General features: G+C 30.7%; 2 protein-coding genes across 2 annotated transcripts in view; one reads left to right on the top strand and one right to left on the bottom strand.

The window, feature by feature from the left end:
• The window catches only part of LOC125048469 (soluble guanylate cyclase 88E), a 39,808-nt gene extending 27,939 nt beyond the window's left edge, over positions 1-11,869 (bottom strand). Inside the window, exon 1 of the mRNA XM_047647121.1 lies at positions 11,701-11,869. The gene's annotated coding sequence lies outside the window, so the exon portion shown is untranslated. The remainder of the gene's footprint in view (positions 1-11,700) is intronic.
• An 8,013-nt stretch (positions 11,870-19,882) lies between these two features.
• On the top strand, positions 19,883-22,262 carry LOC125063160 (protein BCCIP homolog). The gene is made up of 7 exons (XM_047669428.1): positions 19,883-20,067; positions 20,314-20,440; positions 20,520-20,641; positions 20,857-20,993; positions 21,293-21,429; positions 21,599-21,744; positions 22,096-22,262. The coding sequence occupies exons 1-7, from the start codon at positions 19,954-19,956 to the stop codon at positions 22,165-22,167; spliced, it is 855 nt and encodes a 284-aa protein (XP_047525384.1). The 5' UTR covers positions 19,883-19,953; the 3' UTR covers positions 22,168-22,262.
• Positions 22,263-22,269: the final 7 nt, after the last annotated feature.

Raw genomic sequence — 22,269 nt, 5'->3', positions numbered from 1 at the left:
ATACCTATGAGATAACTATTAAATTAATTTATTAAAAACAATTATATAAAGATACAGTTAACTCAAGTTGTCATAAAAATGAAAACCCATAAAAACATAAAAGTTGCCAGTTTGTCGATCAAATTAGATTTTATGGCGATCATTTTTACTTATAACGACGCAAATTGTCTTTGGCCTTAATAGACAACAGCTCATAGACACAGGAATGCCACTCAATTATCTATGGCAAATTGAAAGCATTTCTTTATTAAACTCATGTCCCTTTGATAACATTTTGTGATGAAGAATTTAATTTTCCCTGATGTTACATAAATATGTATTGAAGCTAGAAAGCAAAATATGAAAATTCGTACAAAAGTTTATTATGAAGCGAAATATAATACTTTTCCGTGTACTCGCTCAATCATTTTTCTCGTAGCTCCTTAATAATCCGCGCAGACTGTGATTTTGCGTTTCAAAGTATTAGTAGTATAGGTACAGTATTGAAATACTAAAATCTTTCTGAAATATTTTGATTAAAAATACTATTGAAAAGTACCAACAACAAACAGGTAATTTTATATAGGTAAGTATATAAGTTTTTCTTTTTACAGTTACTTTATGATTTAGCGTACCACGAAGACATGAGTCCATTTTCTTTATTATTACGAATTATTACTTTATTAGCTACGTTTTATGGCTGTTTCGTAGGCTCAGGTTTATCTCGCCACCTATCTATAACCTAGTAAAATCAATCATTTAAACTACTTGAGTCTACGCACAAGAGTGTCAATTACAGTAAGGGTTATATTTTAAGTAGTTCTAGGGGTTGAGAATGTAAATCGATAGACGAATGAAAAGGTATGATTGTGAAGGAAAATAAGTTTATCTTGGAATACCCACCGGCCGCGGGTCTGTCGGCTGTTTCTCAAGCGTTACCGCTAGCTAATCGGCCACTTACAGCTCGCGTAATTCTTCTTCACGCCGTTTTTCCAGCGCTTTCAACTTACTCTGTAACGACAGCGATCCCGACCCCAATGTTGCTCCAAGTTCCAAGTTTGTCTCTACGGATATTAAGAGAACTACATCAAAGTTGCATACAAAAACGCCGGGATCCATATCGTTGTTGCTATTGGATGTTACAGAGTAAGATATCGCAGGAACAACGCCGTGAAGGTCCTATGCGAGCTGTAAGTAGCCGATTAGCAAGAGGTAGCGCATGTTCGACAAAAGTTAAAGCCAAGGCTCACTTTGGGTCTCCAGGCTCACGGAATAGGTTAAGATAGATTGTGATTGGACAAATGGACGCAATCATGACGTATCATATTATTGCGTGTTGAAAAATAGATGCTGGAATCAAACGGTTCACGCTATCGTTTCGTCTTCCTTTTCACATTTTCAATCTCCTTGTTGTTATCTAAGTCCGCAGAAAGGTTTAAATGCTATGTCAGCCTGTAATTGGGTTTGCACGTATTTTAGGAGACAGTTTAAATATGCAATTAAAGGCATATCTATTGGCTGACCTTTTTATTAAATAAATAAGAGTACGTAATTATCTGTGTGTCTTAATTTCACTTGTGTTAAGTCAAGCGTTATCTTCTATAGAATATATAAATAAATGGTGTGATATTATTTGTTTAACAAATTTGCTATGCCTCGGAGCTTGAACCAAGAGACATGACCTCATGAATATCAATCATATCATGTAACTATAGACTAGACGGCCTTTTAAATCGTTGCAAATAAACACAGTGTTTCTACAGAATTCAATTAAAGTATATATTGCAACGTCTAACAACTTGTGCACCTGCACATTCGCAATGAATTCTAAAGAATTCTATTTTATTTGGGAGAATAAAAGTGTGTTATTTAATTATTTTAATATTCTTTAATTATATATATTTTAAAATATTTTAAAGATACAATAGATAAGAATGTATTTACAAAATATTTATGTTTTCACCTTCTTTTAATTTTGTGATTTCCTCTACTTTTTATTTCTGTTTTTTGTTAAATGAGAGAACTCAAAAAAAGATTAAACACTTTAAGCCTTAGGTTAACGTGATTGAAACCGAAAACTACTACATTCAACATAGTATAAGTTACTTGTGGAATTTAATGTGAAAGGTGCTTTCGAATTTTTCGTTGGCAGGGATGAAATTGAATTTGTTCGCACCGTTATTGCTTTAACGTACCTCAAAACGTGAAGCAAAGTCATAGATAATTTGATGTATTAGATGCTTATAAATAAAACGTATCAAGTATTGTATTACATAAATTATATTATGAATATATTATTCAGTCTTCTATTACTATAGAACAGTATAGTATTACAGTATCAGTCAGCCACTGAGTCGGTATTTGAAAGATATTAAAAAAATCAAGCATATAACGTTACTTGTACAACTCTTTACTAGCTTTAAAATAGCGTTAAGCGTTAAAGTGTACCAAACAATTCATAAACAACAAAATACAAACAGTTATTTTTGTGACTCTTAGTTGCAATAATGCCAGCGCTGCATTGTACGACTTCAAATACTTGCTACGACTTCTACGAGATGGTCTACGAGTCTACGAATATCGCGACTAACTACGATGTACCGTACTAATGTATTGTCATTTAGTGTCTATGGTTAGGGCCAACATTTATATGCCGTTTCACGGGAGGAGAATGAAATTTGCAAGCAAAATAATCCTTACAAGCGGTCCTTTTCAATGCCGTTATTCAATGCTAACATTCTGAATCTATTTACGTACGACAAGCAATATTTCAATATCAGCTAGATCCGATTATTGACTGATGGTGTACAGCGACGCTTCACGATTGATTGAGTCGTTGTCAGATTCTTTTGTTATTTACACTGAATTTTTTTAATTAAAACTAAAACAAGAATCATAAAAATTAAACAAATGAAAAAAGGATTGTTTACTTTACAACATTTGTTTCATTACCGAAACCATAATAAATAATTTATTGGAAAACTCGACTGAAACAAAATTTCCTCTTTATTTGAAAATAAGTTAGTGGCCAGGGCGCCTACACTCCTTTGTTGGCCTCAGGCATCCAGACCTATACCCGGCATTGATTAACATTTTAAAGATAATAATCAATCTTAAAGTAATCATTTGATACTCTTTCCTTGCTCTCTGTGTGTGTTCCCTCTTTTTACGTCAATTGTATTTCTACTGCTTTTTGTCTAACCTCCCGTTCTCTCATTTATACAGTAGAAATACTCTAATATAATGTTCATTTATCCGTACGCACCTTCTCACAAGCTTCTATACGGCTATATATTTATGTTTTTCAATTTAAAAATATCTTGAACAGCGTTGAAGGTAAAATAACAAAGAAAATAGCCGAGAAGAAAACAACATCGAAGAGAAATAGTAGATTCGTCTATAAGCCTAGACTTGAAGTAAACAGACTATTTATCTTAGTATCATTAGCATTTGCTTTTCTGTTGCAATTATCCTGTTATGTATGGAATCTATTCACAGAAACATTAAATTACCATTCGAGATAAAATACCGAAAACATAGCAATATAATTCAGAACTATATCTCCGTTAACTTCAAATCCGCTAGACCATGTAAAGCTTTACCGAACTTCGTTGTATGTTTCTGAATAAAGCAACATTACTGGTCACTGAACTGAGAAAATTTATACTTAAAACTGCAAGTAAATAGTACTGTTATAGCATTATATTTTTAGTATCCTGTAACTCAATAGACTGACTGACTGATATTTCTTTAAGCAGTATGTGACAATATCTAAGGGTGAGATTCAGAAACGGGACTTCGAAAACGTCACTCTTGTATTACCATATCGAATATTATGTTGTTACTTGTTGTCTTTTTGTGGTGTGTAACTGTTAATAGTCTGTGGAAATAAATTAATTACGGTATATAAATGTTTCTGTGTAGTTTTTTTTAAAGTTGTAACAGAAATAAAGATTGTATAACCATAACCATAATACGTCACACCTAACGCAAAGTCGTGTCTCTGAATCTGATGATGACGATTATCACACGATGTTTTTCCATCGCCCTACTAGCTAACTGTGCATATAGAAAGTAAAACGTATTGGTGCACAGCCGGGCGTAAATCTCACATAATTTATATTGATATCAGAGCTTCCAGCCTTACGTGTGACGAATATATTTTGTATGCTTTTGCAATGAAATGTCCTAATCCAAACCCCTTAAACTAGCCTGTCAATATATATTTGGAATGACTGAGGGTTCGAAAACTAACAGACACAGCGCACACTTTTAACAATTCCCAGCCACAATCTCAAAAACAGAGTGTGCACACACACCCATTTACATACTCATACATTCACGTATACTTAAAGTCTTATACGAATTTTGTTTGATAAGATGAGCTCTGCATCACCTATTTTATTTTTTAAACACATCATGTACCACGGCGTAATTGTAGTCTAGTTACCCACAACTCAAGGGCGCTCGGGTGTTAGATCAATTTTGTCACAACCATATTTCTGTCATGAATAAAGTTGTATTATTAATACAGATAATTATTGAATCTCAGCTAAATTCAGTCGGTTTATTCAATAGATTATAAAATATCTAGAACAAAATAAATCTTAAGGTCACACGTCGTGAGACAGATTTAAAAAGACAGTGATGAGGGTCCGTGAACAATCGATACGTAAGCCAAAAAACTGTTGCAAGATCGCTATTGCAAAGATGTGGCAAAGTCAATCTTCTAAAATCGGGGAATCTTAGTTAGAAGATTTTGATAAATACTCTTGATATAGGCACAAATATGCATTTAAGATAATATATTGATTATTTACTATAGTAATATAAGTATCAATGACTTTACTGTTACGGTCATAAATTTAATAACGAACAAATTTTGAGACATAAGCAAATAACATAGAATAAATTTCGTTCTACGAATTGTACCAGTCAAATAATAATAAATTAACATTATAAGAGATATCAATCAATCTACAGCAATTCTACGTCGTTGTCGGATTAAATATGTAATTTTCATCTCAAACAATTACGAAATTATGATTATTAAACCCACTTTAATATTTTCTTTGTAACTCTCGAAAGTAACAAACACCTAATATTGTCCGTTGTCGATTTTTTAATGAATATTCTATTTCAATTTAAATATCTCTGCATAAATGGTTTATTTAGAGGCGTTTATCCCAGCTTATAGGATTTACAACCACAACATTCTAAGCACGTTTCAGGCCCTTCCACATATTGTATAGCCAAGCTGTTAGGTAATACATACTGTAGTTATTTATATCTTATCTCTCAGAAGTGTAATATGTTTACTAGTTTAGTTTAAATAAATGCTTACAGCGATTAAAAAAATTAAAAAACAGCAATTGGTTTAATACGGTGAACAATGTAATACTGGCGGAATTTTCTCGTAAGTTCCAGTTGTGAAAATGTTTTTTTTTTGTGGGGATTTTCAATAATATATAATAAAAATAGGGAGGAGGAGTTTAACTAGCAAAAATAATGTAGATAAAGCATATTGTCAATATTACCAAGTACAGAAATTGTTTTACTTTGATACAGTCAGACTTTTTAATCTTATAAAGTCTGCCTCCAAACGTTTAGCGAACCCTTGTGAATATCACATAATATCCTCCCAGTAAATGAAATCGTACAACTCAGTTTCATTTAAATCTTAATATGTAGGTCCGGTTTATAGGTTCTTTAGGTTATAAATTATAATAAAACAATTCAGTTCATTGTTCTTGTAAAACAATTAAAACCATTAAATCTTTTAAAATTTAGTTACATAACTTATGTCTTTTTCGTGTAAATTAATAGGTCAAACTTATAATTAAAAAATATAGTTATTCATAAACACATATGAATGTTAAAAGTTATGAATCTAAATTTAGATTTACTGATAGTTCTCAAATCAAGGGCGTCGAAAGGTCGAGAAGAACTGGCAAGAAACTATGCGCCAATGTATAATTGCCATTTATTTTATTTTTCAAGGTGCTTTTAAGCTGAAATCATTACACCTTGCTTTACATGGCATGGAATGAATTATAATAATAATAAAAAAAAATATTGGTTGTTTGTAAAGTAGGTTTACGATCGAGATGTTTACGTGATAACGTCTTATTGGTGATATAAGTTTTTGGGAAGTAAGGAATTAATGAAGATAACAATTTTTTCAAATTTTAAATTACATCTATCGTTTTATTCACACTTTTGATGATAAATTTCGGGTGTAAAATGACAAGTTTACTTATTCGACTATAATATACATTTTTCTTCATACATTCACGGAATGACTGGCAGCGCTCGAGATGAGACGGGAGATCGGTCCGTCTCTCTCTCGTTATACCTGCGATCGCGCTCGTGAGGTTTTGGTGTGACACAAGTTTCTGAACATGTCACCCGACTAAAACGATTTTAAAGACGTTATAACGTCAAAAACAACCGTTTAGCTATAGTTGACTTAGTTTTTATTCTTTAAAACAGTTATTTAGATAATGTATATAAAAAATAATTACCGACTAAAAGTGTATTGTAACTCGAAATGCGTTTTGACAATATAATCTATGTAAATTACTTTAAACTATGGAAATTTCGAAAAATATTTATTTTGTTTTTTGACTAACGTAAATATCTACAATTATAAATATTTTACTTCAATAATATTTTTTTTTTATATAATAGGGGGGCAAACGAGCTTGCGGGACGACCAAAAGGGGCAGTCTTCGCCACTCATAGACACCAATTTTTAGTGGGTGCGTTGCCGGCCTTTGAGGGAGGAGTACACTCGATTTTTAAACATTTGGAGGTCATATCTCTGAGGGAAGACCCCCACCGGGAGTCGATTCCACAGTTCGATAATTCGCAAAAGAAAATGCCTTGTGAAACGGTCTGTGGAAGACCTCCAACCATCAAGATGATTTTAATCGGAAAGATATAAACTAATTTTATTTCAATATAACGTCCTGTAATTGGTAAAAATTTCAAGCGGGTAAACTGTATATCCGTATATACGAAAGTAATAAAATAGTATTTGTAGAGAACTTTTATGACCTTTTATATCTATTGACTTTTATAAGGGCCTTAATAAAATGTTAGAAGAATAATCCCAGTAAAATTATACTTATTGGAGGATTTTATGAGCTGAGGGAAAATGGAGTCCAATTAGGTATATTTCACCTTGATTGTATCGCGACTAGCCGACAAAATTTATAGATTTTGTTGCGTTATAATAAATACATTTACAAAGAAAAATATAAAATTTATTTTCAACACGTTTTCCTATATGTTATTGAATGATATATTTAGATTGACAATTCGATTTTCTTTAAAAAATGTTTTGGTGTTCATGGCAACGATAGGTCCAATTTTGCCATCGTAACGTTTTTCATAATACTTATGGCGAAATATATAAAATCTTGTATGCTATTTATTAGCTTTGATAATATTGCATGATCTATCACGTATATTAAAATCCAAACATATTTTCTCTTTGGGCCGGCCATTTTTAGTCTCGCTATAAATTGTTTCATACAAAATCTAAAATCAAATTATAACTTCTGGTATTTTGATGATGGCACACTAGGAGGTAACGCATATGTTGTACTTTCTAAGATTATAATATCAGCTCTTAATTCAATAGGTCTAACTTTAAATGAAACATATATCCATGGTGATAATTTGGACACCGATTACATAATAAAACAAATTAATAACTTAGCCCCAAATATAAATAATGAATAAAAAATCGCTGTACCTCTACAATATCAAAATTTAAAGATCTTTCTTACCGTCTTCTGGATGGATTCGTGGTATTGTGCACACTAAGCACTGTCCATTATAAAAATCTGTCCTTTTATTTCCCACCTAAGTGATGTACTTCGTTGTTGGTCACTCGATCATTCAATTCGTTTTACATGATTTGGATCATTTAAAAACATTTTTAATCTATCTTAAACGTTTGTAAATCCACTCAACTTATTTGTTTATACCACAATTACAGATCGCGCAAAGCTGGTGGCAGTGGGTGGCTTTGAAGTGGACACCTGGCCTTGCCAAAATAGTATAGGTCATTTTTCTCGCCATGCCACGCCCAGACATCATACGCCTATTATTCTCTTTTCTTCTTTGTTCCCTTGGTTAAAGAAGAAAATAGGTTAAAGTTCGCCCATCCTGGAACTTTGGTATGTGATGCTACTTGAGCTCGTTAACCCCATTTCACCTTTCTCGGATATGCAAAAAGATGGCGAGGCCTCAGAGCATGTGGAAAATAATAAACGGTAGAAATATATGTCTTTCCTCCTTTGATTTTGTTCCCTTTGAAGTAGAGACTCTTGGGCCATGGAGTTCAAGTGCACAGGCGCTAATTAAAGATTTAAGTTGTCGTCTGGTAGATAATCGTGACCTGAGTGATGTCCCGGTGCTAAGTATCGCAATATAGCGAGGAAATATTGCCAGCCATAAAGGTTCCACAGGGATAAAACTTTCTAAATTTGTTTTAATTCTATTCATCAATGTTTAACTATTATTATTACAGAATAAGAATTTTGTAAATAGTTTATGTGTGTGTTGGAAATAAATTAATTTTAATAAATTTTTCACCGTCCAAAAATATTATTTAGCTTCTACCCACATGCATCATGTATATTTGTGTAACCTCTTAATTTTCAATTTTCATTTATATAGTGTCGTTTGTAAAGTTTGTTAGTAGAGGTCAGAGAAGCATAACAAAGAATAATAATTTATTTCTTATTTAGAACCTGATTTCATTCTCAAACTGAGATACTTTTATCCGGCAACCACAAACAATATTTGGATAGCTTTATACAAACTCTCGCCTGAATGAGGTTGGATAAAATATGTTCTTTAAAAGTAAAGGTCATGAAGTCAAAAATGGTTCCATACAACTGACCTACTTTGTTTTAGTTTAAGCTGAGTAGTCAATTGAGTTCCATCGGAAAACTTAAAAGCACTGCAAAAGTTTTTGCTACGTAAGATATTTCCTTACTACGCCGTATCTATGACATAATCGAAAGCAAAATTTCTGCATGTAGTGAAGTCTTTGTGAATTGGTGTGCTAACCCTCTTATATTTCAATACTTTATAAAGAGACGAGACGATTTACCCAGAAGATTATGTACGAGTATGTGTGTGTACCATATTAATTGCACTCTCTGTTTAGTAACTTTAATACTCCGATCACACTTTAAGAGCAGGCGTACGAGTATAACCGACAGATTTACGTGCACATCTGTATCATCTGTGCTCCTGTGGTATTCGAACGACGCCATCTTCTTAAAGGTTCAACAATCCAAAGGCATTTTAGTATAACAATTTATCCCAAATTCTAATATAAATAAAACAAATAATCTGGTCAAAGAGCTTGTAAACAATAAAATATTCACGAAACGTTCGGTATTCCATTCGGCAGCCTTTTTCCATGAAAGCTTTAGCGAAGGCTTTGAAGGCACAATGTTTATTTAAACAAAAAAATTACTATGAGCGAAAAACTAGGACGCTGATTTAACTAGAGATTTTTTACGGACAATTTTGTTTGTTGTACAAAAAGTTGTTAAATAATAATTATTATGTTACATTCTTTTTTATATTTTTTTGATTATTTTATATTATATTTTGTGTGTTTTTTGTTAGTAATAAATTGTATGTCTAGGTCTATTACTATTAAAATTTAGCCAGCTGTTGCTCATAGCAAGTGCCAAGACTCATAGACAGCGTAATATTTCGTTCCTTGAATTAATAGAATCAATAATTAATGACCCCCTTTGCCAGGTTTTGATAGTAGAGATTGGAAAAGATGTACTAAGTTCGCTTAATGTTGACAAATATAAAAAATATTATACGTATATATAATGTTTAAAATTGGTCAAATCTAAAACAACTATGCATAAATACCAATGTTTCGTATCTTACCACGTCTTAAACATTATAAACAAAATAACGCGAATCTTATCTTATTAACGTTGCGTCTTTGATATATTCTCAGACAAATTAGTAATAGTAACAAAGAACCCTAATAAATCCCTAGCTTTGCTTCATCAAAGGAAACAAAATTAAATCAACAATATCACGCCTTAGATTAGACATGGCTGATTAAACATAATAAATAATTAACATAGGATTGTAAAGGTTGTACTGACATCTGGGTTGGCGGATAAAGGGATTTTCATACGTTTAGCTACAGAGTATAACATTAGGTTTTATCTTGTCCGTGGTTTGAAGGCATTGTCGATGGCGCACTCATGATAATATTGAACCATTGCTGAAATATATCTCTTGATGACAAGATATAATTAACATATCAAAAGTCATACCCCATCTATTTTTATCTTTTTGTAATTTATCATTCAAGTCAAGTTTATTACATAAATTATTTTAGTTCTCCATTATTTGCCTAGTTGCTTCAGCGTGCGACTCTCATCCCTCAGGTCATAGTTTCGATCCCCGGCTATGTGTGTAGGAAAACATGGTGAGGAAACCGGCTTGCCTTAGAAACAAAAAGTCGACGGCATGTGTCAGGCACACGAGGCTGATCACCTACTTGCCTATTTAGATTATATTGATAAATGATCATGAAACAGATACAGACATCTGAGGCCCAGACCTAAAAACGTTGTAGCGCCACTGATTTATTTTAATTTTTAATTTAGTTCTCCGTATATTTTCTGAATAAGATTAAGATTAAAGAAATGCGATTCATTATGAAGAGATCCATTTCTACACAATCTTATGCCACCTCTTTGATGTACGAGGGTAAAGAAATAAGACTTTAGTGATATTAATACACGGAAGTCGACAAGTCTATGGTTTGATAATAGATATCATTGACAATGGTTACCGCGCACGTAAGAAGGTTACACGCGTCAACAATTACTTGCCTTTTAGAGAAAATTATGCTTTATGTCCTATTGTGGGGGATTAATAAAATGTTTTCTTAAAATAAATACAGATTAGGAGTGTCTACGCACGTTGGCTTATTCGTTCGTGAAGAATTTTAATTGGTTTTGTGTTAGAGCTGGTTATTTAAGTAGCATATATGACTTTAGCGCTTCGGTAATGAGTTTATCACTTTTGATAATTTGACTAAGGACATACATTGTATATTTTGATAAATATTTATTTTTCTTCTTCTGATATAAAAATATTGTGATGTTGTTTATATTGCAGAACATGGATTTAATATAGTACATTTATATTAAGCTTTCAAAAGTTGAATATTTTTATTTATATAAATGTTCGAATGTTATGTCACGTTTATTTATATTTAAAGGCATACGAGTGTGTTTTAAGTGCATTATATTTAAAAAATAAATATGACCACTAGAGTATTACTTCTACATCAAAGATTCATGACACAAAAATAAATTAAGCGTCATAATTCGTATTAAAGAAAGCAAAGTAGCAAACTGAAAATAGCTTTCGATTACTCAGAGTATATTGATTTGAACTTATAAAGCATCTTCTGTTTCGTTATTCACTTAATATCATCATTCCGGATATTGACTTAATATCAAAATTAAACACTAATAAAATCTACATTTAGAATAAAATTTATTTTTAAAAGACGATTCTTTTTATTTAAACACTTTAAATGTATTTCAAGGATGAAATCAAATATTATGATATTTTACTGAAAAATTTCTTTCTAATTACTATGTAGTTCGTATAACGTAACCCAATAAGTAGTCATAAACAAACCTTTAAAGCGTCCCACTGTTTAATAATCACCTCAAGACTTAAACCTTTTTTAACTTAAAAAAACACTGAAACGTCACAAAAAGAAATTTTTCATAGACAAACTTTGCGCGGGAAAATCACATGTCACGAAATGTCACTGAATTGTGGCGCGATCGAGTGGCGCGCCTTGAGTCTGTAGTTCGACTGTTGTCTTTGTCATCTGCGAAGCGCCCGCAGGCGCGTAGCCATCTCCCATCTCTATCCAGGATTAATAGCGATACTTTTAATACGGCACACTAAGATTATGGTACGTTGGTCTTTATCTAACAGTACAAATGTTTTTATTGTAAGATAAAAATAAATCGTATAGTATATACTGTTACAACCACCTTAATAAAAAAAGAACAACCTTATATAGAAATCTAATTATTAAACAATTCTAAGCGCCTATAGTACTTATTTAATAGCGTTAGTTAAAATTGTTATTTAATGGACGTTTAGGTTCCTTTTTGAATATTAAAACGCTGTCATTCTCTTAAAACTGTTTATTAATGAATTTCTTATTGTTCCATGTTTTCAACTAAACCACTGTCAGTTGTAGCCGTTATTTAATGGACGCTTATTCACGGATGCGTAAAGCTAAATGACCAATTTTAGGAAATCAATAGCAATAACAACAGATTAACTACATCTTCAGATACGCAAAGCGTAGATTAAGAAAGTGTGCCAAGTTTAATACACCTTAATTTTTGTTTAAAAAGATTCAAAAATATAGTCGAAAAGTCAGGATATGGAACGTTATCATTTCCAGATTTTTTTTTGTATCTATACTTACCTCAGTTGTAAGATAACACGAGACGCTAAAATATTATTAATACGGCACTTTCACACATATCACTTTTACAGTCTATGAAGAACGCGACAAAAACCAATAAAAAACATTCATATAAAACCAAAATCTTTATATACAGATATAATATAGAATAAAGCATTTATTTTAATTATTCCAGATCCTTGTTTCCTGTTTCTTACTCTAATCTCACAGAGTTTAGTATCGTAATTTAAAATAATCACTTCTTTTATGCTACATTTAGACAGATTAAGAAAGGTAAATGGATCCTTCGCCGTTAGATATAAGCTTGTCTTAGTATTTATAAGTAAACTTTTAAACCTTTGCAGAATAAAGGCAAAAAAAAATTAATTAATCTTAATACTAAAAATCTCTAAATTTAAGCGTATAGAAAAATGGCGTTCATATCATATACGTTAAAAAATGCACATTATCTTCCCCTACATTCAAAATTCAAAATTCAAAAATCATTTAATCATATTATATGGGTAACACATTGTACACTTATGACTTGTCAGTAAAGAAATACATATTAATGCTTCTAATTTTACATTTAGTGCCAGTTCTCAAATCAAGGGCGTAGAACGGAAGAGAAGAACTGGCAATAAACTCTCCGCCGCGCTTTTTAATCGCCATGTTTTTTTACACAACGTTTGTAAGGAGCTGCAACCATTAAACCATGTTCCACATGACATCTTCACATTCATAGTAAACATATAAATTATTATATCATGGTCACGTCATTAGGTCCTCATAAAAGGACGCACGATTGTTACCTTTTCGGACGACATTAATAGACAATGAAGCGATGTTCACGCGACAATGATATCCGTGTGCCATTGTTAAATATTACTTATCACACTGACTGTCATATGGAATTTCTTTAACTTGGTTTCTTCCAAGAAACATCAAGTATAATATGCCTTGTGATTTTGTAACAAGACTAAACTTTTTAATTTATTGTTAAATCCTATTGAATGATCGCAACCTATGCTAGTTATGAAATGGAGAGTGCACCTCTGTAAGTATACAACTCTGTTACATAAAATAACCTGCGTAGATGGGAGAGTTATAGTGATAAGCCATTGTGGGTGGAGGAACTAAGTATGAAATGTTATTGTACCGGACCCGAATGTTAATTTCCTGGATCGCGTATACACAAACAAAATCTTGTATTAGAACAGAAAGGTATTGTAATTCTGACTTAATTGTGACATTAACATTGCAGCGCTAAACATTTTCTTTAAAGGCAAGGTAATAAAAAAATGTAAGAGCAGTGTTGGCCTTGTGGCATCAGCGTGCGACTCTCATATCTGAAGTCGTAGGTTCGCTCCCCGGCTGTTACCAATGGACTTTCTTTCTATGTGCGCATTTAACATTTGCTCGAACGGTGAAGGAAAACATCGTGAGGTAACAGACATGTCTTAGACCCAAAAAGTCGACGGCGTGTGTCAGGCACCGGAGGCTGATCACCTTCTTGCCTATTAGATTTAAAAATGATTATGAAACAGATTCGGAAATCTGAGGCCAAGACCTAAAGAGGTGGTAGTGCCACTGATTTTTTTTTTCAAAAAAAATGTAAGTCATTATCTGAGTTAAGGTGTATGAAGTTTTATTGAATATATTTTTATACCGAAATTGGTCAATTACATGTAGGTATAGACTTTAGATACATATTGTGTACGGTATAAATATGTAACACGTAGCGATCCAGAAAATTCTTGTGGCAGAGTGCAGGCACTAGAGCTTAAGGCTTACTCGCTGGACCAATCAAGTAAAAGCCTTTCCTGGCGCGAATACTTGTCGACGACAGTGGGGAGTGGAGGAAATTGTGCAGCGTCACTAACACGGCCTTCAGAAATGAAGAGCGTGACACAAGTTAATCACACAAACACACAAAAGGATTAATTAAGGAAGTAATTTCTATCCAAATAACAATTAGAAATACAATAAATATTTGTTCGCAAAAGTATTAACTAACTCTATATCTTTATTGTTCTTGGTGTCATTAATTATAAGTCATGGTTACTTCGACAATTAAGTCAAAATTGTTTTGTTAATGGACGCCTCAAGCCTAGTAATAGAATATCCGCTACCATTACACGATATTCATTAAAATACAAGATATTACTTTTAAATTAATTAAATCGTCATGATCGCAGAACAATGTAGGATTTGTAAAAAAAACAAAATCCACTTTTTATTATATTTGGATACTACATTAATTAAATATTACGGCTACATTAAAAAAAATCCATGTATTTTAAATTAATAACATACAGTCGGTAAAGTGACGGATTCAATAGACGCTCATAATAGTCTAGTCGACAAGTTGAAAATGGAACAAAATAGAGATACTACTCTTAAAATTATGTGCGATAGCTCATTGGATCCGGAATGACGTTTAGAAAAATGTGCTAAAAGCGTGTATTAGCACATAAAAAATTGCAAAAGTTATAGACCATTAAAGATGAAAAAATAATGGCATTTAGTTTTTTGCCAATATTTAATAAACTATTAATATTTATTTAGGTCTGCGGTTGACATTTTTAGGATTCACGCGTGGCGTCAAAAGCGACTACGGCACATTAATTAATTTATTTAAGGTATTGAATTTTTTTTTTTAAATTTGAAAAAATTATGGTGTGTTCTGAACACTATAATTAATTTATTCCCGTTGAAAATTTTACTTAAAGTTAATTTTTCAACAAGTTAAATAATTGTTAACTAACGAAATTTTCTCGAACGACCGTCTTAATTGTAAGTGAAAAAAAATGTTTAAATAATGGTCGTAAAAATATTTCGCTTCGTAGAGCCTTTCTTACATACATACTTAACAAGATCGTGCCATAAAAGTTAAAAAAATATTTATACTTTGTTTATAACAATTTTTTTACTTAAACAAAAACTTAAAAATCCATGTAATGATGTTAAAAATTTTTTTTTTTTCTAAATCCTCATATAATCGTTTTTTTATTAATACAAGATATTTATTGATTTGCAAAAAAAAAATTACCGCCATTTGTTGATAAAATTTTTTTAAACAAATTGATTAAATCAATATTTTTAAAAAAAAATTTAACACAACTTTATTACAAAAAAAGAAAAAATTTTTCCTTAATAACCATTTTTTAATTGTTTATAATCGTTTTTTTTAATTTTCTATTGTTTAAATAATTAGTTAAGAAATTTTTTTTTTCTTAAAATCATAATTGACAGTCTTCTATAAAGTAACAGAAAAAATTTTTTTTTTAATCAACAATTCTATTGTTTATTAACTTACCAATTTGTTATAAACAAATATTCAACTTTTGTTTAATTTTTTTTCTAAAACTTCTAAAATTGACAAAAACAACCATATATAAAAAAGTATAGAAAAAATTTTTTTGTAAATTTTTTGATTATCATGAATATTACTTTTATTTAAAATTAAACAAAGTATAAATATTTTTTTAACTTTAATGGCACGATCTTGTTAAGTATGTATGTAATAAAGGCTCTACGAAGCGAAATATTTTTACGACCATTATTTAAACATTTTTTTTCACTTACAATTAAGACGGTCGTTCGAGAAAATTTCGTTAGTTAACAATTATTTAACTTGTTGAAAAATTAACTTTAAGTAAAATTTTCAACGGGAATAAATTAATTATAGTGTTCAGAACACACCATAATTTTTCAAATTTAAAAAAAAATATTCAATACCTTAAATAAATTAATTAATGTGCCGTAGTCGCTTTTGACGCCACGCGCGAATCCTAAAAATGTCAACCGCAGACCTATTTTCAGCGTTAAATTAACATTATAAATAATGGAGATAGAGTTCTGGGAGTCAAGAGTTTTTTATTAGAAATTTCCTCCTCTTTCAGAATCTTTATTTGAAATTTCTTAAATATTAATAGTTTATTAAATATTGGCAAAAAACTAAATGCCATTATTTTTTCATCTTTAACGGTCTATAACTTTTGCAATTTTTTAAGTGGCAATACACGCTTTTAGCACATTTTTCTAGACGTCATTCCGGATCCAATGAGCTATTGCACATAATTTTAAGAGTAGTATCTCTATTTTGTTCCATTTTCAACTTGTCGACTAGACTATAAAAGCATTTTTCTAGAAAACTGTGTAATTTAATGTTATTATTTTTATTTAGTTTAAAAAAAAACCCTTTTGTTTGCTTGTATGCCAATTTTCATAATAACAGAATATGAATTAAAAAAGTTATGACAAAAAACTAACATGATTATATTATTTTGAAATGGCTGCCCTGTAAAGTTTACTATTTGTCAGATCCGTCACTATTCTACGACTATGACGAAATAAAATACAGTATAATGTTTTAATTATGATTCACATTAGAATTGGAAAAGTTTGTTTACATGAATCTGTTTTGGAACTTTTAACTAACTAGAATATCAAGTTTTGCGGTCAGTCCAAGGACAACCCACTGTGGTTGAATAACTAAGGGAGAGCCAAGGAATATACCCCCGTGCGGTTTCGGAATGTAGGTTTGTTTACATAGAGATCGCTGAAAAATCACTTAAAGTTATATAGGCAAAAGCAAGTTTACCTCAATTTAGCTTTAAATGTCTGTCTATATTCATAAGAATTACTAAATAGTCGAAAGAATGTTGACTATAGAAAATAGTAACCTACTTCTTTGTGAATAAGTTCCAGTTAAAAAAACATGCCTACAATTCTCATCCTTTTCGTGGGAATTATTAGCAAATTGTAATATAAAATCTGGCGGGTTATTATTTCATAAATCTTTATGAAATATATTAGTATTCCCGACTTGTTTGTAGAAAATTGTGTTCTCGCGTAGTTCATTAAAATTACAAGAGCGACCCATCGATATTGTTTTCCGCTTCAGTGATCGTTTTAATACAGATTAAAAGAGAAATTATGTTCAGTAATACAATTATATTATTTATATAGCCATTAACAGTTTAGAACTCATTAACGTTATTATGGCAACTCTAAATCGCAACATTTTCAATTAAACCAGGACTTCTCAAACACAGGTGACTCATGTGTTTAAAAAGTCCTCTTATATAAAGAGAAGGAGGGCTATATTCTCAAGTTCATGTTCTTAAAACTGATTCTCTAGAAATATCTATGTATTACGTCTCTGATTTAATGAAGTTATTATTTTATCTTCAAGTTCATAAGACGTTATGACCACTCATTTAAATACGCCGCTTAGTAGCAGCAACCGTAAACTAAATTTAATTAAAGTTTTTCTTATCTGAATATACGTAGAAATATTTAAGCGCAGTTTTTATAAATGAGAGATTTAATAATGTTCGATTCGATTGTAGCTACTTATATTCCAAAAATGATCCGTATAAACATTAAAATTACACAGGCTTGTTTCTCATTGATGGGATTAAACTAAATAGGTACCGTAACCAAAAATCAATGAATGCGACAATATTGTTAACTTGTTAGAAATTGTATCGTGTTTCACATTAACTTCAACCACAAAACAGTTTTTGAATGGATTAAATTTTAAATTTGGAAAGCCCGTTACGTAAATTTTGTAATAAAAGCGCAAAAGGTTATTTATAATATTATCACATCTGCGTCATATCTAGCTTACTCAGTGAAGATTATTCTGACTACATATACACACATTTAAAAACAGTAGGTAGGTAGGAGGTGAAATGAGTAATTTGTTTTAATTCTCAATTTAAGTGATAATTAAAAAATGATATGATTTTTTTGTTGTTCGACTTAAGGGACAGACTTTCCATATTCAAATCTTTGTGTTTAAATTTTAAATTTCGATAACTAGTAAACTACTCCAACATTTTTTATTAATTGAGAAATATTTACAGCTTATAACTAAATTACGTACTAGGTAAATATAAAATTTTAATTAAAAATCCTTAAATTTTAGAAATCCTTTACCATTATCTGCTCTCAGCTTAGTCTCTTTTGTCTTTCCAAAAACTTGTAGTACATATAAAAAATTAGATTAAAATTTGAAATTAAATTAATTCTACTTGTGAATAATTATTATTGGGTCATTGTTTCAAAATAAAAGACACCACGTCAATAAAAGAAAAGACAGTTTGTTAAAATTTATTTAGTTTTTACGTTCGTTTAAATTCTTAAAATGTGAAAAGTTCGATTTCGTTCCACGATATTTGATCCAGTTTAAAACTTTTCTCTTACTCTTTAGTTAAGGAACTTTTTCTTAAGGATTCTCCAATCTTCTTAAAGACAGATCCTTTTCTTATCGTATGGATGTTTATATAATATCCTTACGATATGAATCCCTTTACCACAAATTAGAAACATACAAGTCTACACCGAAAAGTATAAAAACGTGGCTATAACATTTTTTATTTTTATTTTTATTAGTAATAATCTCTATGTTTAATAATAATTATAGTTCGTTAGACGCCTTACTTGCCAGTAATAGGTACATACTTAAGCACAATGTTAATTTGTAAAATATTTGTGTTTTAACTAATTTTGATTCGCTTTTTTAGTAGCGTAGAAAATATGTAGACTTCGTAGAACTTGATGCCTTGGATATCGTAGTACCTTTACTTTAAAAATATACCTACTAATTAAGTGAATATTAAAATTACACTTTCTTTTTATTTGCACTTTGATAAGGTAACGTTACAAAATTTCTTCCTTAAAATATACTTTAAGAATATAGCTTGACTACTTTTATTTTCATAAAAAGAGGTTGAAGGTACAGAATATACTTTTATGTAATCGAAACGAAACGCAATTTCGAGGTTTACGCAACTTAGTATTTTGCAGCATGAAAATAGACGCAATCCAAAAATTGATACTCCATTCGTGCAAAAGTGATTACATATATACTTTTTGAAATAAGTAACATAGTAAGTAGTGTATTGCGTCGTTTCTTTATAGAATGTAGCATAGCCTTTATACTTTAATCTCCTAAACTAAATTAAACTACAAAATACTTTATTATTTTATATCAGGGCTATCTTAATATAAAAACAAAAATTAATTAATTAATTATTTTATATACCTATAAGCTCACAATAAAAACAAAATAAATGTCAGCGAAATGTTATGTTGAGTCGTTTTACAACAGTCGTTTATAGATTCAGAGATGGTGTTATTTTTTTTCTTTAGTCTTCCTTATCTCTACTAGATGGCACTAAACTATGTATTTTACTAGAAAAAATGGTATGAAATGGAAGTTCATCTTTGTACATAAAAATTTAGGTATTCCTTAAAAAAATCTAGTTTTTTAAATATTACAATTATTTTTTGGTTTTAAATCTCAAGCACTCGTCCTACGATTTTCAATTATGGATCAGAAATTGTAAACTGTCAATAACTCATTTCTCAGATCCTCGAATTTGACACTTTCCAAGTCTAGTCATTTGTTTGTGTTTCTATCGGCGCGTGGAAAAATATTAATTAAAATGTCTAACAAAAAGAATAAGGTAGAAAATGTTAGTGAAAGTGAAGAGGAACAAGAGTTAGATAGCGAGAGGGATTCCGACGTTGATTCCGATGGAAACTATGTCGGTGAGAAGGTAATAATATAACCTATAAGGCACATGTTCTTTTAACTTAGCATCGTGTTAAACATACGACACATAAAGAGGTTTTTCTAAGAATACTAAGCAGGGCAGTGATGTTTTCGTCTATTAGGTTTTCTTAAGTTAGCAATATTACTGCAAAAATAGTTTTTTAACAACAACCAGTCAGGATTATTCCGGATGTATCTGAAAGTATCAGTTTTCAGTTATGCGTTTCTATGAAGATTTTTGTGCTCGTAGGAACTCCAAGCAGACTTTGAAGGCAGGAATCCAGAAGACTGTGATTATCATGGAATTAAACAACTGCTAAGGCAGCTGTTCTTAAAATCAAATGTTGATCTGGGAGCACTAGCTCAACTCATTATTTGTAAGTATACATTTATTTAAATATACTTTTGAATCACTTTTTGCTGTAATTAGTATTCCTGCAAAACAAATAATTTCAGCACAAAACTATGTGGGCAGTGTGGTAAAACAATGTTTAGATGATGGTATTGATGATGAAGACGATGATGTTGGTGATGGTGTATTTGGAGTTACTACACTTATCAATATCACAAAGAAAAAGGTAAATTTTGGAAAAAATTCATTTAATTAGATTATTAAAAATTTGCTCTCAGGTTTAGGCTTCACTTCTACGCCTTTAATTGGTCACATGATTAGTTTATTCTTTAACTTAGATATCAAACATTTTCGACAGCACTTAATATTTTAAAATTTAGTGTAATAGTTTATTATGAAATATGGGACTTCTCTTTCTTATCTAGATTATAATGCTTACAGGATGAGCAATGTATCAAACAAATAAGAGCTTTGCTAACCACACTAGCCAATGACAATGCTGATGAAAAGACAAAGACTCTAGTCAACAAGGTCTTGTCTAATGACGCTAGCCAAGTTGGACTAATCATCAATGAAAGGTAAAATAAGTCCCTAATTATGTTTTTTAATATACATAATATACCTAGCTAAACTGGTTTATAGTATCAAATATGTTGATATATGATCAGTACAGGAATATAGTAGAATTCTTATCCTGCTATATTAACTTTTTTATTTCATTCAATTACACCTGTCAAGTTACATGTTGTAATAACATTGATCAACTATCTGCATACCTTACAAACCATTCAGCATCTTAGTTTGTTGTTTAAAAGAAATTATAGAAATAGATAAACAAGCATTTACAGCAGAAGGTTAAAGTAAACATTTTTTCTAGGATCCTCAACATTCCAGCAGCTATTAGTGTGCCACTTTTCTCCTCATTGCAATCAGAGGTGGATAGAGCAGTAAAACGGAACATGCCCTATACATTCCAGTATCTTATATGGATTTGCAAAACTTATAAAACTATTGGTAGGTCAAAGTAATAAATATGTTTAATTTCATAATTAAATAAAATTATTTAATCAATGTACACCAGGAACAACTTAATTTCTAAAAGTAATGTTATACTCATTATTCCTTAATAGCATTGTTGCTAAATATTATTTCAAAAATACTTATCTTGGGAATATTTTTCCAGATGATGAATCTGATATACTGTTTGCCAATCAAGAAGAAAAACCTTTATTAGATGTGGCAATTGCTAACTTTGAAGTAGATGTAACCGAACAAGCAGAACTTTCTCAGTGGGAACATGAAGGAGGCGCTATGACACCATACCGGAAGGTAAAACTATATTTGAATTTAGTTGTCGCTTAAGAAAAGTCCTTTAAAAAATAGCAATTTAAGCTTAAATGCTAAACATATATAGTACATACATTAATGAATTTGCTGTGTATTTACATAAAGGCTTGGTCTGGTCTCTTGGTTGGATTAACTAGTTCTGTATAGAAATTAATTAAAGAAATTAGATGCTACAATTAATCTCTATAAGAAAAAATTAAAGAAACAAATACTTTTAAATTATGTAGTCTCAGTTAAAATAACAAAGGTTTTTTTGAAATTCAAGTACATCTATTATCCATCTTTTTGGGTGACAACAAAGTTATTTAGTAACTTACGAAATATTAATTTCAGGTACTCATATTTGACGGCAGCAAATTTAACGAACTTATAAGGCTCATGAAAGAAGAGGTAGAGAGTGTTTAAGTTATAAGTTGCTGTTAAGTTATGCCATACAAATGTATCGTATTTTTCATATTTATAATATTAATTAAGTCTTAATAAAATGTGATGTAAGTTTATTACTGC

The sequence above is a fragment of the Pieris napi genome, chromosome 3 (genome assembly GCF_905475465.1).
Source record: "Pieris napi chromosome 3, ilPieNapi1.2, whole genome shotgun sequence".
Classification (NCBI taxonomy): Eukaryota; Metazoa; Arthropoda; class Insecta; order Lepidoptera; family Pieridae; genus Pieris; species Pieris napi.
Note: the sequence above shows the minus strand (reverse complement) of the source record. Positions and strands in the feature narration are given on the sequence as shown.

Coding starts and splice junctions, on each gene's coding strand:
- LOC125063160 (XM_047669428.1), top strand. CDS start 19,954: ATGTCTAACAAAAAGAATAAGGTAGAAAATGTTAGTGAAAGTGAAGAG. Junction 20,068..20,313: donor GAAACTATGTCGGTGAGAAG/GTAATAATATAA, acceptor TTGTGCTCGTAG/GAACTCCAAGCAGACTTTGA. Junction 20,642..20,856: donor TCAATATCACAAAGAAAAAG/GTAAATTTTGGA, acceptor TAATGCTTACAG/GATGAGCAATGTATCAAACA.